The sequence below is a fragment of the Emericellopsis cladophorae genome (genome assembly GCF_022114955.1).
Source record: "Emericellopsis cladophorae strain MUM 19.33 chromosome Unknown NODE_29_length_272814_cov_116_152143, whole genome shotgun sequence".
NCBI classification, from domain to species: domain Eukaryota; kingdom Fungi; phylum Ascomycota; class Sordariomycetes; order Hypocreales; family Bionectriaceae; genus Emericellopsis; species Emericellopsis cladophorae.
In genome coordinates this window covers 58809-80183 of record NW_026250954.1, presented here as the reverse complement: position 1 = coordinate 80183, position 21375 = coordinate 58809, and the positions used below count along the sequence as shown (strand labels likewise).

At 56.4% G+C, this 21375-nt stretch overlaps 12 protein-coding genes across 12 annotated transcripts; 8 read left to right on the top strand and 4 right to left on the bottom strand.

The window, feature by feature from the left end:
* Positions 1–298: 298 nt before the first annotated feature.
* On the top strand, positions 299–4244 carry J7T54_001170 (acyl-CoA dehydrogenase; the record flags this gene model as incomplete). Its single annotated transcript, XM_051507223.1, has 8 exons — positions 299–1435; positions 1869–2128; positions 2206–2958; positions 3008–3074; positions 3126–3315; positions 3369–3522; positions 3595–3747; positions 3806–4244. 8 exons carry the CDS (start codon positions 299–301, stop codon positions 4242–4244), a joined length of 3153 nt encoding a protein of 1050 aa, XP_051361522.1.
* A 755-nt stretch (positions 4245–4999) lies between these two features.
* Positions 5000–5841, top strand: J7T54_001169 (uncharacterized protein; the record flags this gene model as incomplete). Its single annotated transcript, XM_051507222.1, has 2 exons — positions 5000–5554; positions 5626–5841. The coding sequence occupies 2 exons, from the start codon at positions 5000–5002 to the stop codon at positions 5839–5841; spliced, it is 771 nt and encodes a 256-aa protein (XP_051361521.1).
* Positions 5842–7021: 1180 nt separating this feature from the next.
* J7T54_001168 (uncharacterized protein) lies at positions 7022–7654 on the top strand (the record flags this gene model as incomplete). The annotated part of the gene is made up of 2 exons (XM_051507221.1): positions 7022–7092; positions 7495–7654. 2 exons carry the CDS (start codon positions 7022–7024, stop codon positions 7652–7654), a joined length of 231 nt encoding a protein of 76 aa, XP_051361520.1.
* Positions 7655–8052: 398 nt separating this feature from the next.
* Positions 8053–9012, top strand: J7T54_001167 (uncharacterized protein; the record flags this gene model as incomplete). Its single annotated transcript, XM_051507219.1, has 1 exon — positions 8053–9012. The coding sequence occupies one exon, from the start codon at positions 8053–8055 to the stop codon at positions 9010–9012; it is 960 nt and encodes a 319-aa protein (XP_051361519.1).
* Positions 9013–9418: 406 nt separating this feature from the next.
* Positions 9419–10459, top strand: J7T54_001166 (3-dehydroshikimate dehydratase-like protein; the record flags this gene model as incomplete). Its single annotated transcript, XM_051507218.1, has 1 exon — positions 9419–10459. The coding sequence occupies one exon, from the start codon at positions 9419–9421 to the stop codon at positions 10457–10459; it is 1041 nt and encodes a 346-aa protein (XP_051361518.1).
* A 975-nt stretch (positions 10460–11434) lies between these two features.
* Positions 11435–13681, bottom strand: J7T54_001165 (dna polymerase sigma subunit; the record flags this gene model as incomplete). Its single annotated transcript, XM_051507217.1, has 3 exons — positions 11435–11722; positions 11779–12496; positions 12552–13681. 3 exons carry the CDS (start codon positions 13679–13681, stop codon positions 11435–11437), a joined length of 2136 nt encoding a protein of 711 aa, XP_051361517.1.
* Positions 13682–13975: 294 nt separating this feature from the next.
* On the bottom strand, positions 13976–14472 carry J7T54_001164 (uncharacterized protein; the record flags this gene model as incomplete). The annotated part of the gene is made up of 2 exons (XM_051507216.1): positions 13976–14274; positions 14355–14472. The coding sequence occupies 2 exons, from the start codon at positions 14470–14472 to the stop codon at positions 13976–13978; spliced, it is 417 nt and encodes a 138-aa protein (XP_051361516.1).
* An 837-nt stretch (positions 14473–15309) lies between these two features.
* J7T54_001163 (uncharacterized protein) lies at positions 15310–16101 on the top strand (the record flags this gene model as incomplete). Its single annotated transcript, XM_051507215.1, has 1 exon — positions 15310–16101. One exon carries the CDS (start codon positions 15310–15312, stop codon positions 16099–16101), a length of 792 nt encoding a protein of 263 aa, XP_051361515.1.
* A 384-nt stretch (positions 16102–16485) lies between these two features.
* Positions 16486–17428, bottom strand: J7T54_001162 (DUF300 domain protein; the record flags this gene model as incomplete). The annotated part of the gene is made up of 2 exons (XM_051507214.1): positions 16486–17186; positions 17257–17428. The coding sequence occupies 2 exons, from the start codon at positions 17426–17428 to the stop codon at positions 16486–16488; spliced, it is 873 nt and encodes a 290-aa protein (XP_051361514.1).
* An 871-nt stretch (positions 17429–18299) lies between these two features.
* On the top strand, positions 18300–19684 carry J7T54_001161 (uncharacterized protein; the record flags this gene model as incomplete). The annotated part of the gene is made up of 3 exons (XM_051507213.1): positions 18300–18315; positions 18396–18418; positions 18521–19684. The coding sequence occupies 3 exons, from the start codon at positions 18300–18302 to the stop codon at positions 19682–19684; spliced, it is 1203 nt and encodes a 400-aa protein (XP_051361513.1).
* Positions 19685–19931: 247 nt separating this feature from the next.
* J7T54_001160 (uncharacterized protein) lies at positions 19932–20709 on the top strand (the record flags this gene model as incomplete). The annotated part of the gene is made up of 2 exons (XM_051507212.1): positions 19932–20143; positions 20193–20709. 2 exons carry the CDS (start codon positions 19932–19934, stop codon positions 20707–20709), a joined length of 729 nt encoding a protein of 242 aa, XP_051361512.1.
* Positions 20710–20925: 216 nt separating this feature from the next.
* J7T54_001159 (uncharacterized protein) lies at positions 20926–21315 on the bottom strand (the record flags this gene model as incomplete). Its single annotated transcript, XM_051507211.1, has 1 exon — positions 20926–21315. The coding sequence occupies one exon, from the start codon at positions 21313–21315 to the stop codon at positions 20926–20928; it is 390 nt and encodes a 129-aa protein (XP_051361511.1).
* Positions 21316–21375: the final 60 nt, after the last annotated feature.

The window sequence follows — 21375 nt, the reverse complement described above, 5'->3', positions numbered from 1 at the left end:
TACCCTGTAAGCCTACCCCGGAGTCCCAGACTCGAAGCAGCCCACCCCCACACGACAAGCCAGACTCCAGAGATGAGTCGGCTTCTCCAGAGCACACCTCGTTGTGAACAACATGTATATTCTCAAGTCAAATGTATTCCATTGTGGGCTGGCATCACATTCTATCATAGTATTATGCCGTTGTGAGAAGACGCCTTGACCCATTTCAACCCTCAAAATGTCTCGCCTCATGGTTCCACAAGCAGCCTGGCGGTTTGCTAGCCATCGCACCTTCTCAACCACGCCTCGTCGTCGAATCATGGAGACTTCAGCGTTCACCGAGACCCAGCTTGACGTGCGCGAGGCCATCACATCAGTGTGCAGCCAGTTTCCATCCACCTACTGGCAGGAGCGCGATCAATCACAAACGGACCCAAGCGACTTCCACGCCGCGCTCGCCCAAGGAGGATGGTTGGGCATCGCGCTCCCCGAAGTGTTTGGCGGCTCGGGTCTGGGGATATCAGAGGCCACCATGATGATGCAGACCATTACCGAGTCAGGCGCTGGCATGGCTGGAGCGCAGAGCATCCATGCCAACGTGTACGCCACTCAACCACTGGCCAAGTTTGGGAGCAAGGAGCAGGTGGAGGAGGCAATCCCCAGGATCATCTCTGGCGAGTGGCGAGTCTGCTTTGGTGTCACTGAGCCGAACTCTGGTCTGGACACGCTGCGCCTCAGCACAGCGGCCCGCAAAGTCGACGACAAGACCTATGCCGTCACGGGACAGAAGATTTGGATCACCTGCGCGCAGGTCGCCCGGAAGATGATGCTGCTCGCTCGAACAACGCCCCTCGAGGACGTGAAGAAACCGAGCGAGGGGCTTTCCCTCTTCTGCATCGACCTCGACCGCGAGCGCGCGGGTTTAGACATGAAGAAGATCCAGAAGATGGGCGGGCGGGCTGTCGACGCGAACGAGGTGTTCTTTGACAACTACAAGATTCCCTCCTCATCGCTCATCGGGGAGGAGGGCAAGGGGTTCAAGCTCATTCTGCACGGGATGAACGCCGAGCGCTGCCTCCTGGCGGGCGAAGCACTAGGTTTGGGCTACGCCGCCTTAACACGGGCAGCAGGCTATGCGCGCGAGAGGACGGTCTTCCAGCGGCCCATTGGGCAGAACCAGGGGATCGCGCATCCCCTCGCGGACGCGTATATGCATCTCGAGGCGGCGAAGCTGGCCACGTACCATGCGGCGCGCCTCTATGACAACTCCAAGACGGACGACAGCATCGGCCAGGACTCGATTGGTGTTGCGGCGAATAGTGCAAAGTACCTCGCGGCGGAGGCTGCGTTTACGGCGTGTGAGCGAGCGGTGCTAACGCATGGCGGTATGGGGTACGCGAGCGAGTATGATGTAGAGCGGTGGTTCCGCGAGTGTCTGGTGCCCCGGATTGCGCCTGTGAGTCGGGAGATGATTCTGAACTATATCAGTGAAAGGGTGCTATCGTTGCCGCGAAGTTATTGATGTAGTATTGGACTAGCCACTCCATGAGCTCTTTACACCTAGTGGCCTGTGAACTGTGGTCGCTGTTCGCGTGCTTCTCGTTGTCAATATCTGCGTCGTAGAATAATGCACTGAAGCTCTACGATTTAAGTCTCTCAAATACTTTGTCAATTTTTCGTGATGAATCACCGGATGCGACCCGCGACCCCCCAATCGTCTCCAACAAATTCACCGCGACCCCCCAGAATAGAACCTCCAACCTCGTCATCACCTCCCTCCACCACCATTCATGGTCTCCGACTCTCCGCACGGTGAAGTCGGATCCAGCAAATGCCGCCATTGGCCCCAGTCTTATGCAAACCACAGCATGAATGATCTTTGTCTGTAGGCCTGGCCTCCTTCTCGCTTTGACGCAATTGAGCCAGGCGACCGCGCGTACGCGCTTCCGCCTTCCATGCCCGCCATGGCTCCTCCATCGCCAGCGCCGTCCTCCTCGACTACACGCGCCGCCAAAAGGACCCGCGCCAAGCAGGCATGTCGCGTCTGCAACAGTCGGCGCGTGCGCTGCAATGTCATGGACGTCCAGCCATGCGACAACTGCGTCGCCGGCGGCGTGACGTGCGAGATTGTCCCTTCTCGTCGTGGTCGGTTCGTCGTACCACACCCACCCACGCATTGGCAACCAACCACATGTAGCTCACTCACTCACCATATCACGGAATCAGATACCCCCGTCGCTCCAAACGTCAGCAGCAGGGCTCCGTTTCGGCGACCACCGACGTCTCGCCAAATTCCATGAGCCCTCGCCCCAGTTTACGCGCACACAGCACCATACAGCCCGCCGCACCTGTGGCTTCAACCTCACATCCAGCCCATCTTGATGAACCCACCGCCGCGGCAAAGGGAGCTTCCCCGACACCGGGGACCCTGTTCTTCGGCGAGTCCAACTTCATCACCCTGGTCCCCGGCACAGCGCACAACAGACATGTCTTCTCCGTCCCCGAGACACCCCAGGATGCCCAGGCCTCCGACATCAGTCCCGCCACGATGCGCTATCTCAAGGAAGAGGGCGCGCTCACGCTGCCTGACCTGCAGACCTGCCTCCCGGCCCTGCAGGCCTACTTCAAGTGGTTCCATCCTTGTTTTCCGATCCTGGACCGTGCCGAGATCACGCAGAAGCTGGCGGCCATGGCTATCTCGCGCTTGCTGCTCCAGGCGATGCTCTTCATTGGCGCCACGTACTGCGATGAGGAAACGATTACGGGCATGGGGTTCAGGGACCGCACGGAGGCGAAGCGTCTGCTCTATGGGAGAGCGCGGATCCTCTTCCACGCCGACTGGGAGAAGGATCGGATGATACTGATCCAGACTCTGTTTCTCATGAGCTTCTGGCGAGGGGATGCAAGGGATGTCAGGGATGTGCGGTACTGGCTGGGGGTGGTGATTACGCTGGCCGAGTCGCATGGCCTCCACCGATCGTGAGTTGCCTGATAACTTTGATGTGCCCCCATGGCTGAACAATCGCAGGGAAAAGATCATGTCCAAGGATCCGACTTTGTCTAAAATGCGGAGACGGATTTGGTGGTCCATCTACGTATGGCAATTGACAACCAGTCTTTGATACTCGCTTACATGGACAACACAGGTTCGCGAACGACAGGCCGCAGCATCTCTCGGTCTCCCAAGCCGCATCCGCGACGAGGACTGCGATATCGAAGCGTTGAGCGCCTCGGATCTCGAGTCGGACACCAACCCCACCGTCGCATCCCTCTTTGGCGCCTGCGAGCCGCAGCATGTCATCTACGTCGTCAAGATGGTGGAGATTGCAAGGCTTCGTGAGTTCACCTTGGTTTCTGTGTAGTCTTGGAGTAGCAGCTGACATGAGCAGTGGGCCGCGTGATTGATGTGCAGTTCGTCCCTGGCCAGAAGACGCACCACGTGGACCACATACCTGAGCTCGACGCCCGTCTGGAAGAATGGAGACGCAGTCTGCCCCCTGAGATGCAGTACTCGTCCGATGATGGGTCAAGCTCGATATGGACGTGCTTGCTTCACTTTGCCTACAAGTTGACCTTCCTCTGCTTGAATATAAATATCTGCTAATACATAAACAGCCACTTGCGCATCCTCATCCACCGAACCAACTTTATGCGCTTCCCCGAAGATGATCCTCGGAGCCAAGTCGTCACCAACGCGGCCTGTCGCATCAGCCGCATCGCCGAGGACATGTCTGCCCAGGGTACCCTTCGCTACGGGCAGATGCATCTGTAAGGCAGCCCTCGGTCCTCGCGATGAGCAACGTCCCGCCACTAACCAGCGCTTCAGGATCACCAGTCTCTTCGCTGCCCTGTGTATCCACGCCCTCGGCATACGCCGCTCCAAGTCCATGAACCAGCGCATCGCTGAGCACCGTGCCCAGCTCTGTCTGCTCTGTCTCAAGGAGGTACAGAAGTACTGGCGTGTCAACAACAACGTCCTCGATCTTTTCTTGCAGTATCTGGATTCCTCCATCGCCAAGCGTCTGCACGGTCATGTGGACGAGCCATCGACGACGGCACCGCCGCTTGAGGCACCCGAGGAGCCATCGGCAGCCACGTCGCCAGCCGCCGTGGATGCGGGTGGGTCCTTTGAAGACCAGTATCCGAGCCTCGTGAATGGCGAATGGGAGGGCGATGATGCGCTGGGAGATCTAAGCCTATTCCTATGTGGTGGGGAGGGCTTCATGGGAGACGAGGGCCTGGACTTTTTGGGGAGGTCATTGTAGTCTAATAAGTCAATGGGCAATTACGACAGTATTTCCTCATTCGCAGTAGCGTTCATGAGCCTAATGAGGATGATGGAACGTCGGACGACGCCCGGTGCGCATCAGCCACTGACTGACAAGGGCGGATGATTGGGGGACGGACTACTTTCGTGCCGTCTTCGTCTAGGGTACGTTGGTTTGTTTACGCGCGCACCGGCGATTGAAACTTCCAATCACTGCCGCCCGTTCTGCTATGTCGGGTTGTCAGGATGTGTCGCCGTCCTCAAGCGAGTGAAGTGATAGGAACATATCGTAACCCTTCCTTGGGCTCATTAGTAGATGGTTTCGTTCAGCCAGTCAACGCTCGCCTCAAAGACCAGCTTCGGCTGGTGGATGCACTGCCACGTGCTCGCTTCAAGCCAGAGTGGGTGGGACTTGCACGCCGCCTTATTATCATCTATGGGACGAGGCAGACTTTCCCGCCAGGGCTGACAATCCTGGCATGCAGGACTTAGCTGCACCACCCCTACCGCGCTTGGCGGGCTTGGTGCCACTGAAATGGTCCCCGACTGGATTGGACCCTTATTAGCTGAACTATAACTAAGTGTCGGGAGAGCCCACATGCCTACCCTTGGACCTTGGCCCAGCATCAGCTGATTCAGCTCCAGGACCAAATCTCTCAGCCCTCTACCTTCTCATATCTTCCAGCTTCGGCCTTTTCAATTGCATTCCCATCTTCCTAATTCAGCTCGCATTCCTACCGAACAATCATCGTCATGTCATACCAACCACCTCCCCATCCTCCCCCACAGCAGCAGCAGCAGTCGCAACAACAACATCACCCGCAGCAGCAGCAGCACTACCCACCTCAAAGCGACTCGGGCACATTCCCAGGCGGCCAGTACACTGTCAGCCACCGCGACACCAATGCCGTGCTCAACCTCGACCTCCAGCAAGGCGCCACAATCAAGGGCAAGCCCGGCGTCATGATCCACATGGCCGGGTCCATCCAGCTCACGGGCAAGACCAAGTTCTCCATGAAGAAGCTCATGACCGGTGGCGAGATGAGTGAATCGACCTATGTCGGCCCAGGCCGTCTGGCGCTGGGCCCAACATTGTTTGGCGATATTATTACATTGCACGTGGACGGACGCCAGAACTGGATCATCGGCAAGGACGCCTTTCTCGCGTGCACGCCCGAGGTGCACAAGGAGTCCAAAAGCCAGGGCTTCAGCAAGGCGCTGTTCTCCGGAGAGGACCTCTTTGTGTACCACGTCCAGGGGCAGGGCATAATATGGCTGACTAGCTTTGGCGCCGTGGACCGTCTTGACGTGAGTTTTGATTGTCCTACCTACTTACGCACACCCCTTTCTTTGCCATGCTAACAAGCGACGCTCGACAGCTCCGACCTGGCGAGCACCACATTGTGGACAATGGCCACCTCGTGGCGTGGAGCTGCGACTACAAGATTGAAAAGGCGGGTGGTGGGTTCATGGGCAGTATGAAGACGGGCGAGGGCTTGGTGTGCCGCTTCACGGGACCGGGTTCTGTTTATGTGCAGACGCGGAACATGGATGAGTTCAAGACTTTCATCGCGGCTTGTGTAGGGCCTCAATAGGAGGTAAGGCCTGTAACGGAGGTAAGGCACGTCCTGTAGTCAGCAGCGGGCGCGATCGAACAATGGATCCTATGATACTCCAAGTATGGAATGGGAATCTGTCCCACGTCTCTCACCGATGCCAACTACCAGCCCTTTGTCTCACTTCATCAGGCTTTTGAGCAGCTGGCTCGAGTGCATCATGTGACGCGACATAGGCTGGGTGTGATCTCCGTAAGGCAGGTGCTACCCCAGTAAGCTGGGTGCGTACAGGTAAGGTGAGTACTTGCTTTGTACCTCAGGGCAGAAATTTCCGCGGTTGTAGCGACTGGTTAAGGTTCCCAAGGTACTTAACTGCGCTCCAGTTGCTTCAGAGCTTCGCTCCACACAAGTCCCTCAAGTCCGTAAGGCAGGTACCAAATAAACATTGGCTTCATCTACTTTCAAGATATGGGAACTCACACCTTCTGCTCTCTGACACGGCCTATCTTGTACACTTAAATCACCTCCAAAGTTCCAAGCGTTGCCTATATCTCGTATTCAACATGTCCTCTTGGTATCATGTTTCCGGTCAGTGCTGTTTGGCCTGCAGATGCCGAATCTCTACTCCCGAGAGTCCCAACCCAAACGGCGATCGCGACGGATGGCATCGCAGGTGTCGCGCGCGTAAGTGGATCGTACCAAAGGTCATGAACAGTACAATTCCTGATGACTATCATAGTGTACACTTGTGACCGTTTCGCAACAGGGCGCGAGCCTATGTGGCACCTCTGGGGCGTCGGGTACTGTAGGTTTGAGGAATGGATTGCGCCATCCCTGTATATGCCAAGTATACTTCTGCCAGCCGACGGCTCGACGAAGCTGCATCTCCCTGATACTCCAGAACATATTGCCCAGGACATGCAAAACGTGAGGCTGATCCAGCCCGTACTGGGCGATTTTCAGAGGGAGGTTGTTGCGATCCCAGATGCCGAATGGTTAGTTCGACCTGTAGGTCTGGCGTTTCATGAAGCATGTTGGCAACTCCTGATAACTTGCCACGGATGCAAGGTTCCCAATATCTCCGAGCTTGCGAAGTTCCTGGCGGGAGTTACAGTTTCCTCTATAATTTTCTCAGAGGTGAGTTTCCTTGCAATCCGAGCAGCGGGAACGCGGCCGGCATCCAGTTTTGAGTCTGACCCTTCAGCAACCGCTTCGGGTCATGCTTGGTCCAATACGCCCCTTTGACTTCCTCGTCGAGGCATCAAATCCTGCTTTCAAAAAGGTGATCAAGTAAGAGTTGACGTACAAGAGGGTCTTCCTGGTATCCATGACAACAAATCAAGCCGGGCGCTTCCAACGACAGTATGACGCTTACCTGAACAGCGAGAGGATACTAACAGCCCTCGACTGCTTGACCATGAGGTTACATGGCACCCGCAATGCCGATCATTGCGTGGCGATCGAACGCTCTTGTCTAGACTTGAGCCGTCCATGGCTTTTACCAAACTAGCATGACACCTGGTCAACAAAGGCTCCATGGACAGAAGTGCCGGGTTCAACCGCTACTAAACCACATAAGTTGGTCCTAGTCTCCCTGACTGTCGACATTCCGCACGATGTGGTGAAAATTGAGACGTACAAAACTCAGCCCCGCTTGAGTAAATTGACCGCGATTTGTTTTACTCGAGCAAGCGGCGATTCTGTTGTCCTAGGCTATCGCTGGCCTCATGGCTACGGATCTCGTCCCGCGACGACGACAGCCCAGAACGGCCTGGTGCTGTCCCAGATCTGCGGCATCGAGTTCCAGGAGGACTGCGAGGGCATAGCCCGCGACGCCACGCTGACGGGCTGAGCGTGGCCGCGTCAGCGAGCATCAGTGGCTACAGACGTTGAATGCGCGGAAGCCGGTCCGTCCAGGCTGCAGCCTGCAGGCATCAACAATTATTAGATTGTCAGTCGAATCTTTATTAGGCGGGGCCTCAAACATGGGGAAATCACTGACAAGTCCGTCAAGCCACGTGCAACAACGATCCAATCGACGACGGGAAGTAAATTAAGCTTACAAATGAACGACTTGCCGAGAATGAAATAGAATTTGTATACTGGAATCAGGATACCATCGTGCTTCGCAACCGGCTATAAAAGCAACATGAACCCAACGACTATGTGGACCTCGTCTCACATCCATCCCCGGAAATCTACCCTAGAGCATCTTCATTACCATCATCATCATCATCACCATCAGCCACAATGACTCTCACGGTCAGTGTCATCCCTGCATCTTCCAAAGTCGGCCAAGCGGCGATCCATTATCTTCTCAAAGATGACATCACCGTCCGTGGATTCTACCGCAACACCAGCAAGGCACCTCAAGAATTTACCCAGTCGCCTCTGTTCGCTGCAGTCCAGGGCGACTTGCAAGATGCTGCCTCGTTGACATTTGATGGCTCGGATGTTGTGTTCTACGTCCCGCCTCCCGCCTACGATGGCACCGACCCCGGTGAGTTTGCAAGTAATGCAGCGAACAGCATCAAGGGTGCCCTGCAGAAGGCCAACGTCAGGAGGCTCGTACTCTTGTCAGCGCCAGGAGCGCAGCACTCGTCAGGCATTGTGAGTTCAAAACTACATACGGCCAGCTGTCCCGACGACATTATTGACCAGTCCCAGGGAATCCTCAGGATCAACCACATTTCGGATGAGATACTCAAACAGAGTGTCCCCGAAGTCTTCGTCATGCGACCATTCTACTTTTACGAGGACTGGGCAATGCAGATTCCCACCTTGAAGGAGGATCCGCCGTTTATCACTTCAGTATTTTCGCCTCTGGACTACAAAGTCCCCATGGTCAGCATCAAGGATATCGGTCTGTACGCTGCGCGGTCTGTGACGGGTCCGCCACCAGCCACCAGCCCGCAAATCTTCAAGCTCTACGGCCCCAAGGCGTACTCAGCACTCGATGTGCGGGACGCAGTTGCTCGCGCTATCAATCGTGATTTGGAGATCAAGGAGGTCACGCCCGACAATTTGCGCGAACATACGGCTGCGATGGTGCCAGAGTCGATGGTGGACGATCTCGTCGGCCTCACGACGGCGACTTTGCCAGGTGGGAAACTGCAGGACGAGTTTGAGCCCAGACAGGGGGTCGATGAGATTGGCGAAGTCACCCTCGAGGACATATTTGTGGAGATCTTTGGGGAGTTGAAGGAGTAAACATTTAATTGTGCTGATAGTGTATGTCGAGTACTTGTCATCTTGGCCAAGTTCTCCTATACGGTGAACTTACACCGCAAGAGAACCAAGAAATGCGCAGAAGAAGAAAAACAACGCAGAGTCACCAGCACGCCCTATTTTCCGATAAACAAATTTTCTTCTTCTCCTTCTTCTTCTCTCCCCTTCGACGATCTGGTCACTCAGATTGTGCGCGATACCCACTCTATTGATCTCCTCGTTGTGACGCGTGACATCATCCATCCGCTTGTCCGGCTCATCACCATGATGCGATCCAGACTGGCCTCTTTCTTGCATATTCCCCAATTCAGTTGTGGAAAGACCGCTCAATTCAAACTTGTTGTCTCACAAATGATTTCCCCCTCGTCACCTCTATACTGCAGCCATCATGTCTGACGTCCACGTCCCCCTCTGCTTCGCGTCCTGCTCCATCGGCACACCAAAGCACACGCTCCACCAAAAGATCGAGGCTATTGCCCACGCAGGCTTCCAGGCCATAGAGTTGTCCATGCCAGATCTCCTTTCCTACGCAACTCTTCACTTGGGTCGTGACGTGGAAGAGGATGACTATGATGCCCTCTGCGAAGCAGGCGAACATCTCCGCGCTCTAGTAGAGGGGCACAACCTGACCATCCTGGTGCTGCAGCCATTCGCCAACTTTGAAGGCTGGCCCAAGGAGAGCCGAGAGCGGTATGAAGCGTTCAAGAAAGCGCGAGGATGGATACAGACCATGTCCGCCGTGGGCACAGATATGCTCCAAGTGGGATCCTCCGACTCGACAGGCATCTCCTCTTCCTTTGAGGATCTCGCCGCCGACCTACGCGACTTGGCCGATCTCATGGCCCCCAAGGGATTCCGCATCGCGTATGAGAACTGGTGCTGGGCGACCCACGCACCTACGTGGAAAGACGTCTGGGACATTGTCAAGCTGGTGGATCGCGACAACATTGGGCTATGCCTCGACACGTTCCAGACAGCCGGTGGCGAATGGGGAGATCCGACGACGGAGACGGGCCGGCTCCCCGGTATCTCCGAGGAGGAGTTGAATGAGCGATACCAGAAAAGCCTGGACGAGCTTACGCAGACGGTGCCCAAGGAGAAGATCTTCTTCCTGCAAATCAGCGATGCCAAGAAGATGAGCCCGGCGCTCAAGGCGGAGAGTGACGAGACAGGACTAAGGCCCCGAGGGCAGTGGAGTCACGATTACCGGCCCTTGCCGTATGATGGCGGCTATCTGCCCATCGCCCCGTTCGTCAAGGCCGTGTTGGACACGGGCTTTGAAGGGTGGTTCAGCATGGAAGTCTTTGACGGCAGCTTTAGTGAGCGCTACGGGAATGATCTTGCAGCGTATGCGAAGAAGGCGGCGGATGCTAATGCCAGGTTGATCAACGAGGCTGTCGGCAAGGGCAAGGGGAAGGCTGCTGCATGATTCGCATAGGGCTACGCTGGTGGATTTTCAGCGCTCCGTGTAGGCAGTGCGTGCTGCATGATATGAAGGCTTCTTTCATTGCTCTGGCAGACAATTCAGTCTTGCACATGAAAAGAATCCCGAGCCGGAGCTAAATGCCGGTGCGGGTCCCGGAGCATGGGGTCTCCACTCACCTCATTCCGCGTTCGCCGACCATTCATTGGCTGCGTCGATCCCGTGAGCAACCGCCCAGAATGCCAGGGCATTCTCGCAAAAAGCAGGGAATAATAAAAGTGCCCGCATTGCCAACTCCTTGAACGTGGAGAAAATCGTGTTCGCGAAAATAAGGAGCCATCGCACATGTTGTGTTCCGCTATAGGAACCGTCCAATCCAGTCTTCCTCTCCACAGTCCCACGTCAAGCGAGTTCTGCAGTGAGAAAATGAGCAGCAGGAAGCCACCAAGTCCAAACACGATTCGACAGCAGTCAAACAATGGCCACCGCCGAACCCCATAGTCACGCCCTAAGAGGCAAGCCAGCTGAAGTTCGGACCAGCCGGGTACAGAGCCTGCGAGTCGGGTCAGTAAGTCAAAATCGCACAACGACCGTTGTCGTCGTCGGTGCCACATTCGAATCGATCGAGGCCTCTGCACGTCAGAATTCTGATCTGTTTCCATTGGCTCAGTAGCGGGGCCAGAGCCGGGAAAGCAAGCCAAAGCCGAGCCACCGGGTATCAAGACTGTCGAGCAGTCGGTACTAATACACGCCTCCCCCCTCCCCTTGCTTCGCCCAACTCCTTGATCAACCGTGCACCGAAAGATTTCCCTCGGAGGCTGATTCCGTAGTAGTAGTTTGCTGTCTCTATCATGCAAGTGCGTGCGTGCCTCCCTCCAAAATCCAGTAGGTAAAGAGTCGTAGCGATTCGTTTCGCGTCTTCTTCTCCGTGCCGTCGGCGTCAACAGACCATCGACGGGCAACGAACCAAGACGGCACCACCTAGTCTGCGCAAGGTCCAAATTGCTTCTCGTGAACGTGTCGTAGGTAGTTGCGTTGCGCCTCGAACGACGAGTAGTCGCCGGCCATGATCGTGTCGAGAATGCCACCTTTAGTGTTCTTTGAAGCAACCTCCTTCATGCGATCGCGCAGCGTGAGGAAGGCGTCTTCGAAACGGCTCATAATCGCAGGGACGTTGCTAGAGCCACCCGAGATGTCATTTGCGTCGTTGTTGGGATCAATGATGGACAAGCGTTCTCTGTTCTTGTAAGTGAAGCCACGCACATCCGACTGGACAATGTCATTGTTAGTAGCCGTCCACATCCCCAGTGCAAGGACACACGCACCTTGGGCATATAGCCAATCCGCCCCGTGAGGGAAATCGCATTGTGCTCATAGTTGAACTGGCGACCGTAGAGATCCAGGAACTCGAGAAGCATCTCGCCCAGGTGGTGTTCGGGGATCAGACTCCGGCTCTGCACCTGCGGCATCAGCTGCAGCATGCTGACCACGAGACAGATGACCGAGAAACCCCCAATGCCTCCATTGACAGGTTCGTTCAGTCCCCTCATGAGCAGGAAGTGTTTGATGACCGTAACCAGGATCGGCATAGCGGGATAGCTGGCCTTCCACCGCAAGAAGGTATCGATCGCCTCCACGCCACCCAGGTTCTCAAACGACACATCCACCTTGAGCGCAGTGGCCTTGTCGACGAATTTGACCAGCGGTATCCGCGCATGGGCGATGACCTCGATGGAGTCTGGATCCGCCACTTTCTGCGAGACCAGGAGCTTCTGGAACTTATACAGCCAGCTTCGCGCGCTGAGATACCGTGGCGGCCCGCCGCGCTGAAAGCTCGAGGAGCAGACGACCAGATCCATATCAGCCGTCGGCAGATACAGGCCCGACATGAAGGAGCCAAAGGCATGGATCTTGGCGTCGGAAAAATTCCTGCCGTCCCGCATCATGCACTTTTGCAGGTTCTTGATGAGCTCGTCTCGGATGCGCTGCTCGAACTGGCGCGGCCTGACAAAGTTGTAAAAATCCATAACCTCCTTGTGCAGCCTACGTATCTATGGTCAGTTGTTTGCGACGCGCAGCTCCCCATTGCGAAACTCACCTAAAGGCCACGTTGGACGTCCCGGAGTGGTCGACTGTGGCCCAGGGAGCCGAGGGTTCCCCTGGCTTCACCTCCCACATTGGTAGGACAGACCCATTCACCTTCTTCATGTTGGGCTTCTTGAGCTGGCCGTAATCGGGGACCTTTATCACGTCGTTTGCATTTCTCTTCCGCGACCCAAGCGGCCCCGATGAGTCGCGCTGATCAGGCAGCGCTGGCGGGGGAGGCGCCGCGGGAAGAGGTGGTGGTGGTTCCCTCGGCGGTGCAGGTTGCGGCGGTTTCGAAGGCAATGATGCGTGAGGCCCCTTGGGAGCGTTGGGCGATGCTCTGTGTTCTTCTCTCTCGTCTTCTTCGTCTTCCTCGCGTTCGCCTTCTTCTTCCTCGTCAGTCGTCTCAAAGGCGATGAAATCCTCAGCCTCCTTGGGTGCTGTGTCCACAGCCTTCTCCTCAATTCGGGCCTTGCGGATCAAGGCCACGACGTCGCGCTTCTTCTGCAGCGTATCGTCGGGACAAGGCAGCGCCGTGTACGGATCGGGATTCGACCACTTGGGCGCGGCGTTGCCGTTGGTTTCGACAGCCTCCGTCCTCGCCCTCTTCTTGGAGGGTCCGTCCGACTCGCTCTCGTGTTCTGATTGATCCGAAATGTCCATAGCTTCTTCGTCATCATCCGACATGGCATCCACGTCACGGAACTTGGCGGCCGCCTCGGGGTTGTGCAAGGGTTCCGAGGGGAGGTTGTTCATCGAGCTGGACAGCAGTGCGCGCTCAGACGGGTGCACGGGCTGCCATCGACCGCCTCGTCCTCTGCCACGTCCACCTCGCCCTCGATCTTTTCTCCCGCCGCGACCGGAGCGATCGTTTGACGGGCCTGTGGGTGGGAAGCTGGGGCCGTTGTTGCCCGAGCGGAAAGTGAAGTCGCCCTGAGGCGGGCGGAACGAGTCGCCGGGACCCGCCCGATTCGAATAGCCGTTTTGTCTGGGTGAGCGATCACGGCCGGGCCTGTACGACTCGCCGCCGCCATTGGGCCGGTAGGCCCTGTCGTCGCGTCTTGGGGGACTTCGAGGTCTGCGCGGGGGCGATTGCCACCGTGGGCGGTCGTCACCGCGTCTGTCTCGCCTGCCACGACCCATAGTATTTTGCGTGTCTCGGGACTTCTAAACGACGGCGCGCTCGTCTATCGTGCGATGGTGTCTGGCAAGGAGTGAGGGTGATGGACATGGTGCGTGTTGCCATTTGACGAAAACTTTGGACTTCGCAATGCGCCGCGCTAGCCGTATGCGGCAAGCCTTATCAGTGGTAACGATGAGTAAGCATTCTTATCGGGATTGTAGTCTCGCGGTGACGATTCTTGGACTCGATGATCCATCAAATGATCCACAAATCCATTCACGTCGTCATTTGCTCTATCCTGCCCGTCCATCGCCTCAACAATCCAGCGCCACGACCTCAATCTCGACCCTCATCCCAGGAGCACCCAGCTGCCGGACACCAACCTGCGTCCAAATAGGCTTGTGATTGGGCATCCACGTCTTGAAGCCGGCCGTCATGGCAGCCGTGACTTCAGGCGTCAATTCAAGGTGGTAAGAATTGACACGGTACACCTGTGGCCAGCCCTTGCCGCCAGCATGGCGTATTGTGCGGTCGACGTTGGCAAAGGCTTGTTCAATTTCCTCGGCAATGTTCTCGGAGAATTTGGGTACCTCACTGTCAGGGTCCCAGCCGCCTGCGCTGCGTCAGTGCATGCATGGACTGGCTTTCAAGGTTGAGTCGTCTTTTCGAGGAGTCTCTTTGCGACTGTCATACCTTGGCCCGAACACTCGATGCGATCACCCACCCGGATGGCTTGCATGTAGCCCAGGTTGTCGCGAGCCCATTCCCCGAGACCGGGGTAGGCAAAAGACTGGAGCGAGGCGGCAGACATGCTGAGGCTTTGACTGCTTGGGTACGTATGTGCTGTTGTGTGCGGCGGTTGTCGTTCGTGATGATCCAGATGTGCAGACTCGAGAGGGACGAGCTGTCGCCTTTTATGTTCCTTCCGAGGCCACGTTCACCAGACTGGCCCCGTCAAATCCTACGCGGAAGATGCCGTGAGGTCATCATGAGGCTCGTTGCTGAATAAGTCGGGCCATCTTTCCTCGAAAGTCCCGGGCGATTAGTGAACAAAGCATCCGTACCACGAACAACCTCATTTTGCCAAGCCCAGCGGCGCAATTCTGTCCCGGCGGGAAGATGGTGCACATTGAATCTGTGCCAAGTTCCGGATCAGCCAATCAACTTGTACGGAGTCCGAGAATTGATGTCGACGGTCAGCGTGCATGCAGCCAACTGTTTAATAGACCCTGCCACGATTGAGATGGAAAGCCCGAATGTTAGTTGCCCTCGTCGTGCATGAAAGCAAAATGCTAGTATTCCATGCGGGTTGTCAGCATGCGCTAGATCTTTAACCATTGTCGATTACTACATGTCTCAGAGCTCAGCCATCAAAATTAGTCACAAGTGCGAGGAGACAGTTCCCTATATCCGACGCATTTCCCCTGCCCTTGTACCCCGCAGCCATTATGGGGGAGGCCGGGTAGTCACCTCCACCCGCAAGCCGATGTTGCGGAGGAAACAGACCGGGGACCTGGCCCAGGCCTCGGTACGACGAGGCTGGTATGAGCTCAGCCAGGGCGTCAGCTACATTTAAGGACAACTGCGTCACTTTCGTCTTTGCTCAAATTTCTTGCGCAACATTCCGTCACCCCGAGGACACACAACAATGGTGGTCTGCACACTCCACATCATCGCCCTGAAACCAGGCGTTTCGGTCGCCAGCTTCCTCTCCAAGCTGCGCGAGGGAAACGCCAAGCCCGTCTTCCAGGCCAAGGCTCTGCGATGGATGATCCTGCCCTCGAATCAGTCGGCCGGTCACCTGCTGGGCCGCAACAAGCACTGGGACCTGCTCATCGGTCTCGAGGCCGGCGTTCCCATTCCGCCCCGTGCGGTGGCCGACATGGAAGACGTGTGGACCGCCAGCTGCGGCGTCTCATCCAAGGCGCTGTCGGGCTATGCGCAGCTCAACGCGAAACTCTTTGACGCCGCCACTCCACCTATGCCCTTTCCCTCCGACCGTGGCACGGCGTCGTCCCAGAACCTCGAGCTATCGTCGGAGCTGCGCGAGTGGTGCGCCGCTCTGCCTCCTGAGCTTCAGGACCGACCCATCTCGATGCTCAACCTCCTGGCCTTTGCCCCCGGCAAGAAGGACCAGTACAAGAAGTACGGCGTCGAGTTCTCGTCCCGCGTCGGAGCCAACTACGGCGGCCATCCCAAGCTTATCGGCCGCGTGATTGAAGGAGGCGAGGGCCGTGCGCATGAGGATGGGTGGGATGAGGTCGCTTTTGTGCACTATCCCAGTCTCAACCACTTTGCGTCCATGCTGGCCAGTACACCGTACCAGGAGGTCAACCAGCAGTACAGACTGGGGGCGCTCAAAGACACGTTTATTCTATGCGTCGTCGAGATTGATGACCGAGGGGAGCTTGTCGCCAAGCAGCTCAAGCACAAATTGTAAAGTCAGTGGACAGGCAAAGCTGCGTGACTGGAGTCTTGTATCAATCCTTGGGGTTGTTGCTGCTGCCAAAGGGATTCTCCAGGGGTGGGTTGACATCTAATCGCTGTATCACACGTTGACACCTACGAATCTCAGTTCCGAAGCCCAGCAAATTGGCACTAACCTTTAAATATTTGTCACTCCATATCCCCTAGATCGGTTGTCAAGATTGTGAAATGAAACCGTATGCTGGCTCACTGTGAGGACGCCCACACGGGGAATACTGTCAGGTGCAAGTTAGCACCCCAAGAAATTTCCTCTGCTCTCAACTATTCGCAAGGCAGGGCTCTGTGAAAGCATCCATACACCGGAACATGAACTAGCCCTGATCTCCCTGCTTGCAACTCAGCTCCTCTCTGACGTCTTCCCTCGGGCAAAAGGCTCGCCAGCGCTGTCCCGCGAGTGCAGTTCCATGGCCTCTCTGCCCGAACCATGAATATTGCCGGGGTACCAGATCAGAAAAGCCAGCATGAGCACCGCCATGGGGCCAAAGTCGAAAACGTAGAGCGGCCACTCGTTCGTGAGGAGATAGGCATCCTGGCCCATCACGTACTCGATCGTCCGAAAGATGTTCCTTGCCATGATCGTCACCGACGTGCAGTACAGCATGGTCAAGGTCTGTCGCCACGGAACCAAGGTCGTCTCCCCCGTGTTGACCAGGTACTGTCGAAAGCGCCTGTGGAAAGATGCGCAGATGTATATGAAGCCAGTGAAGACAACGACGTGGAGGATCAGGCCCGAGATGAGGACCCAGCGTCCCGCCGTCGCAACGGCTGGCGTTTGGTTCGCTGTCAGGCCCGCTCCGTTGCCTTGAATGTTGATGCAGAGAATATCGGCCGCGAGGAAGAGGCGTGTTGACCAGCGTGAAGGGATGATAGAGCAGTCCTCTCGACCCAGCGCGCGGACGATGCGAGTGTACACCATGTACATGGACGCCGCGAAGAATGCTGGGGGCAGGACGAGGAACGTACTCTGCAGGATGAACAAGACGAGGCTGGAAGTGTTATAGTAGGCGATTCCGCGCATCAAAAAGCCGAGGACCATGACTACAGGAGAATGTTAGTCTGGTGGTCGCTATTTGCCACGCCTTGGAGATCAAGCTGTGGTCAGACGTACCGATGCCTCCGAAAATAAAAGGGGAGCAAAACCAGAGTCTAGCCTTGACCATACGCCAGATATGCGCCGTGGTGATCAAGATGAACAAGACTCCAAAGACGATGCATACAGGAAGATTCGGCAGGTACTTCCAAAGATAGTAGTCTCCCTTGTAGGGCTCGAGTTGCGGCATGTTGACTAGTCGTGGGTTGAGCGAAGCACTCGCGAGTGATGAGACGCACACAGACAAAAAAGACTTTTGGCAGCGAGTGGAAGAAGAGTCGTGCTCGACGTGTATGAGTGGCTTGGGAGTATGGCAGGTATGTCGAGAACTTCATCTGCTGGCGCTTCAGGACTAGATGTACCTTATGCACTGTCCTCACCCTCCTGGCCTCCACCTGGCTGCTTGTTCGATGCTCCAATCGCATTCGCTCAGTAAATGCGATACAGATCCAGACAGGGCTGTCACTCCACGGATTGTACTCTCACACGCGTATTACGTGGATGCCCTGGCGCAGCAAAGACACCCTGGGCCCGTGGACTGGACCTAGGGGGCCTTAGCCCGCCCATGCACAGTCCCGAATGTCCACCGCATCATTGGATTCATCTTACCAGATGTGGCCCAATAACCAGCAAGTCCAAGACCCGTTGCTGTTTGCCTGAGCATACATATCTGGTCCAGTCAACGTCAGCCCGAAAAAGGGCGTAAGAGGCGGAGCGAGTGGATTCTAAATCCCGATACCCCCCTGAACACGCGTGTTAGATAAGCATATCCCCCAGCCCGCTTCTTGGCTGCGTCGCATTGCTCGTTTCCTCAACATAGGCGACCAAAGCGAGAAATCCAGCGGCTGTGCCTTTTTATTGGCCCCCAACAGCGAACAACCCCAAGGGGAAGGGTCCGGCTGAAGGGCGTTTGCGGCAGCGCATCTGACACATGCATCATTTCGGTAGCATTGATTCATCCTGGGTCTTATTCATCAAATCTTTCAGCAAACGAGGGCTTTTTTCGTGTCGATTCCGGACCGTCGTAAATATGCTCCGTCGAAGTCACAAAAAGTCCAAAGATGGCTGTGCTCAATGGTGAGTTCCGCAGTCCTCTTGATGAACTCGCCTGGCGTGTGGCCCGTGGAGTCAAAGCTGGACATGACTAACAATGTGAGGCAGCAAGCGACGCCACGTCAAGGTACAGAAGCCCCTGAATGCCGAATCCGTCCGAGGCGAGTCTCGTCCGAGGCGATGAGTACAAGACCTCCAAGACCAGTGCACTTCTGACGTCCACACCCAGTGCGATGAGGCTCGACCCTCGTGCCGACTCTGCGTCCTCTCGGATCGTGTCTGCACCTACACCTCCCAGGACTCAGCCCTACGGGTGAATCCCCCCTCCGAAACGCCCTCAACGGATGGTTCCTGCAGCCCGGCACCCCATTCAGAACCCAATGAAAGGCCCGTACCTGGCACTGTTCGACCCAATCTGGAGGGCCTCGCTGGTAACCCCAGCAATGGCCACACGGAATCTGACGAAGTCAACTTCGACCACATGGAGCTCCTCATCCACCTGACTGTCGATGAAGACGTCTTCAGTCTCGCTGACCATGTCGAGGACTACAAGCTGGCCATGTCCATCGGTCTCCCCCTCGCCCACGCCACGCCGTACCTCCTCTACCAGATGCTTGCCTTCTCCGCGCGCCACCTCGCCCACCTCCACCCGCATCGCTTCGCCAAGTACCACAACCTCGCCGTCGGCCTGCAGACCCGCGCCGTCTCGCTCTTCAACGCGTCCGGTACCGCGCCCACCCCGGATAACTGCGTGCCTATGCTCCTCTTCGCTACCATCCTCGGCCACCACCTGTTCGCGGACATGCTCTCGCAGAGGGAAGACGGCGGCTTCCATGCCTTTATCACCCGCTTCACGCATTGCTTGGAGCTGCAAAAAGGCATCCCCACCATCTTCACCACCGCCAGACATGTGCTGATGACGTCGCCTCTGGAGCCGGTTCTGAAGGGGAGCATGGATCTCACAGCACGTGACCCGACAGGAGACGATTGCGACGAACTGATGAAACTCATCTCCAGCTCCTCCCAGCTCACACCGTCCCAGAAAGAATCTTGCCTCGCCTCCACGCGCTTCCTCCAAGTCGGCTTTGACTCCTCCGCTGATGGCGACGAGTCCCCCCAACGCCATCAAATGTGCTTCACGTGGACGCTTGTGGTGTCGCCCGAGGTGACCGCCTTGATGGCCACGTGCCAGCCGGAGGCTCTGGCCATGTTGTTCTATTACGCCTTGCTCTTGCACTCCAGTAGTAGTGTCTGGCAGATTGGCGCATCGGGCGAGTATATCATGGACAAGGTCGCTACGTTCCTTGGCCCGAGCTGGGAGTACTGGCTCAGTGCTGCTCGTCGGAAAACGGCACAATCGTCCCACGATGCGGCGCCACCGAGTGTTGTTTGAAAGGATTCACTGGATGGTGGGGGGGCAAGGTGCCGATTGAGGAACGTGCATGGCGGCCAATCCGTCACCTGCATGAGCTCGTAGCCGCCAGAGGCTGCTGAGGTAGATCCAATCACCCAAACGCGACCGCGTGAAATTGAGCAAGTTTCCGCGCAGCAGTGCACGACAAAACTACATCACTGATTTTTCCTCCCATGGGACCATGACTTATCTTTTTCCTCCGGTACGCCTTGTCTAGCAACACCTCATGTCGTTCAGAAGACTGGCGGTTCTCGTCGCAGAGTCATGTCTTTCCTCGGCGGCTCTTGTCGTGTTCACGGCGGTGTTTGTCGGCGACTACAGAATGAAAGCTTGGCTGAATGGAGGTGGTGAAGGCTGGAATTCAGATCCAGCGAAGAGGGTGTACTTTTATGCAAACTTCAAGGAGCCCCCCGAGATCCCGACCATATGGACACAAGAGTGAGTTGGTCCCGTTTCTGTCTCTACAATGTCTAACAATCGAGGTCAGTCTTTCCAAGGCAACACTGGGCATGGCCATCTTGACAGTGGTCTGGCTCTTTGTGCATAGCATTGCAAGCCGCCACAACTATCTCTCCCTTGGCGCGACACTGGCCTGCGAGACCTTTATTACCCTTCTATGGATCTACATCACTCTAGAGCAGTGCTCGAGCGACTTGACGGACGAAGAGCACATGAGTCAGTACCCATGGTTCCTGACGAGGGCTTGCTCGCGAGCGTGGGACGGCGCAGTGGCGGCCTGCCACACGCTGCGTGCGGGCTTCTACCTGTCACTGATGATTGTCTGCATGTTCTGCGGGCGCATCGTCCGTTCAATACATGCACTGTCGTCCTGTGGTCGTCCGAGGGAGCTTGGATATACAAAGGCTGGTACTGGCAGCAGCTACCATCTTGAAGTCGGGGAAGATGAGGACGAAGCGTTTGAGCTGCGCTCCTCTGAAGAGAATCGGCAGCGAGCGTTGCGGGATGCCATAAGCCCGGTCTTGGCATTTTTCCCTTCACGTTAAGCGTGGTCCCTTGATGGGGCCTTTCTGAATGCGCATGTCCATGCGTGCATGTGGGAAGCGTGGTGGGCAGGGGTGGACTGGCGCAATCATGCTCATAGCGAGTTGGCGGCGCGAGAAGCTTCTCCATTGTTCGCAAGTACATAGCAGTAGCAAGATACCCAACCCAGACCTTCCCAGTATTTAAATTACGCAGGCATTGACAACCACCTGCTCACCTCAATCCAGAACTCCCATAGCAACCAGTCCCAGCCCGCACACCATGGGTGCATAACCCCAGTGGTCCCATTCACCAAACCCATTCATCTTACACACCGTTCCGTCAGCAACCGCCACCGCGCTGACGGCGATGAGTATGCCGCCCGCTGCCTTGCGCGCCCCAAAATACAGCGCTACCCAGACGGCGACACCCATAAAAATGTCTCTCACCCCGTAGACGATCATGAGATATGTGACCAGTTGCTCATCGCCCGGCGTGCGGAGGTTCTGAAAGTAGAAGAAGCCCAGTGCATGTTCCGGTCGGAGGAGGCAGTTCACGCCGAAGGCGGTGGGGATGATGCCAGAGACGTTGGCGAGGACGCTGACGATGCGAGACTGGGAGATGGGCATGACGGCTATTGGTGATGTTGGAAATGCTCCTGCGTTGGTTCTTGTATCGTGATGAATCAA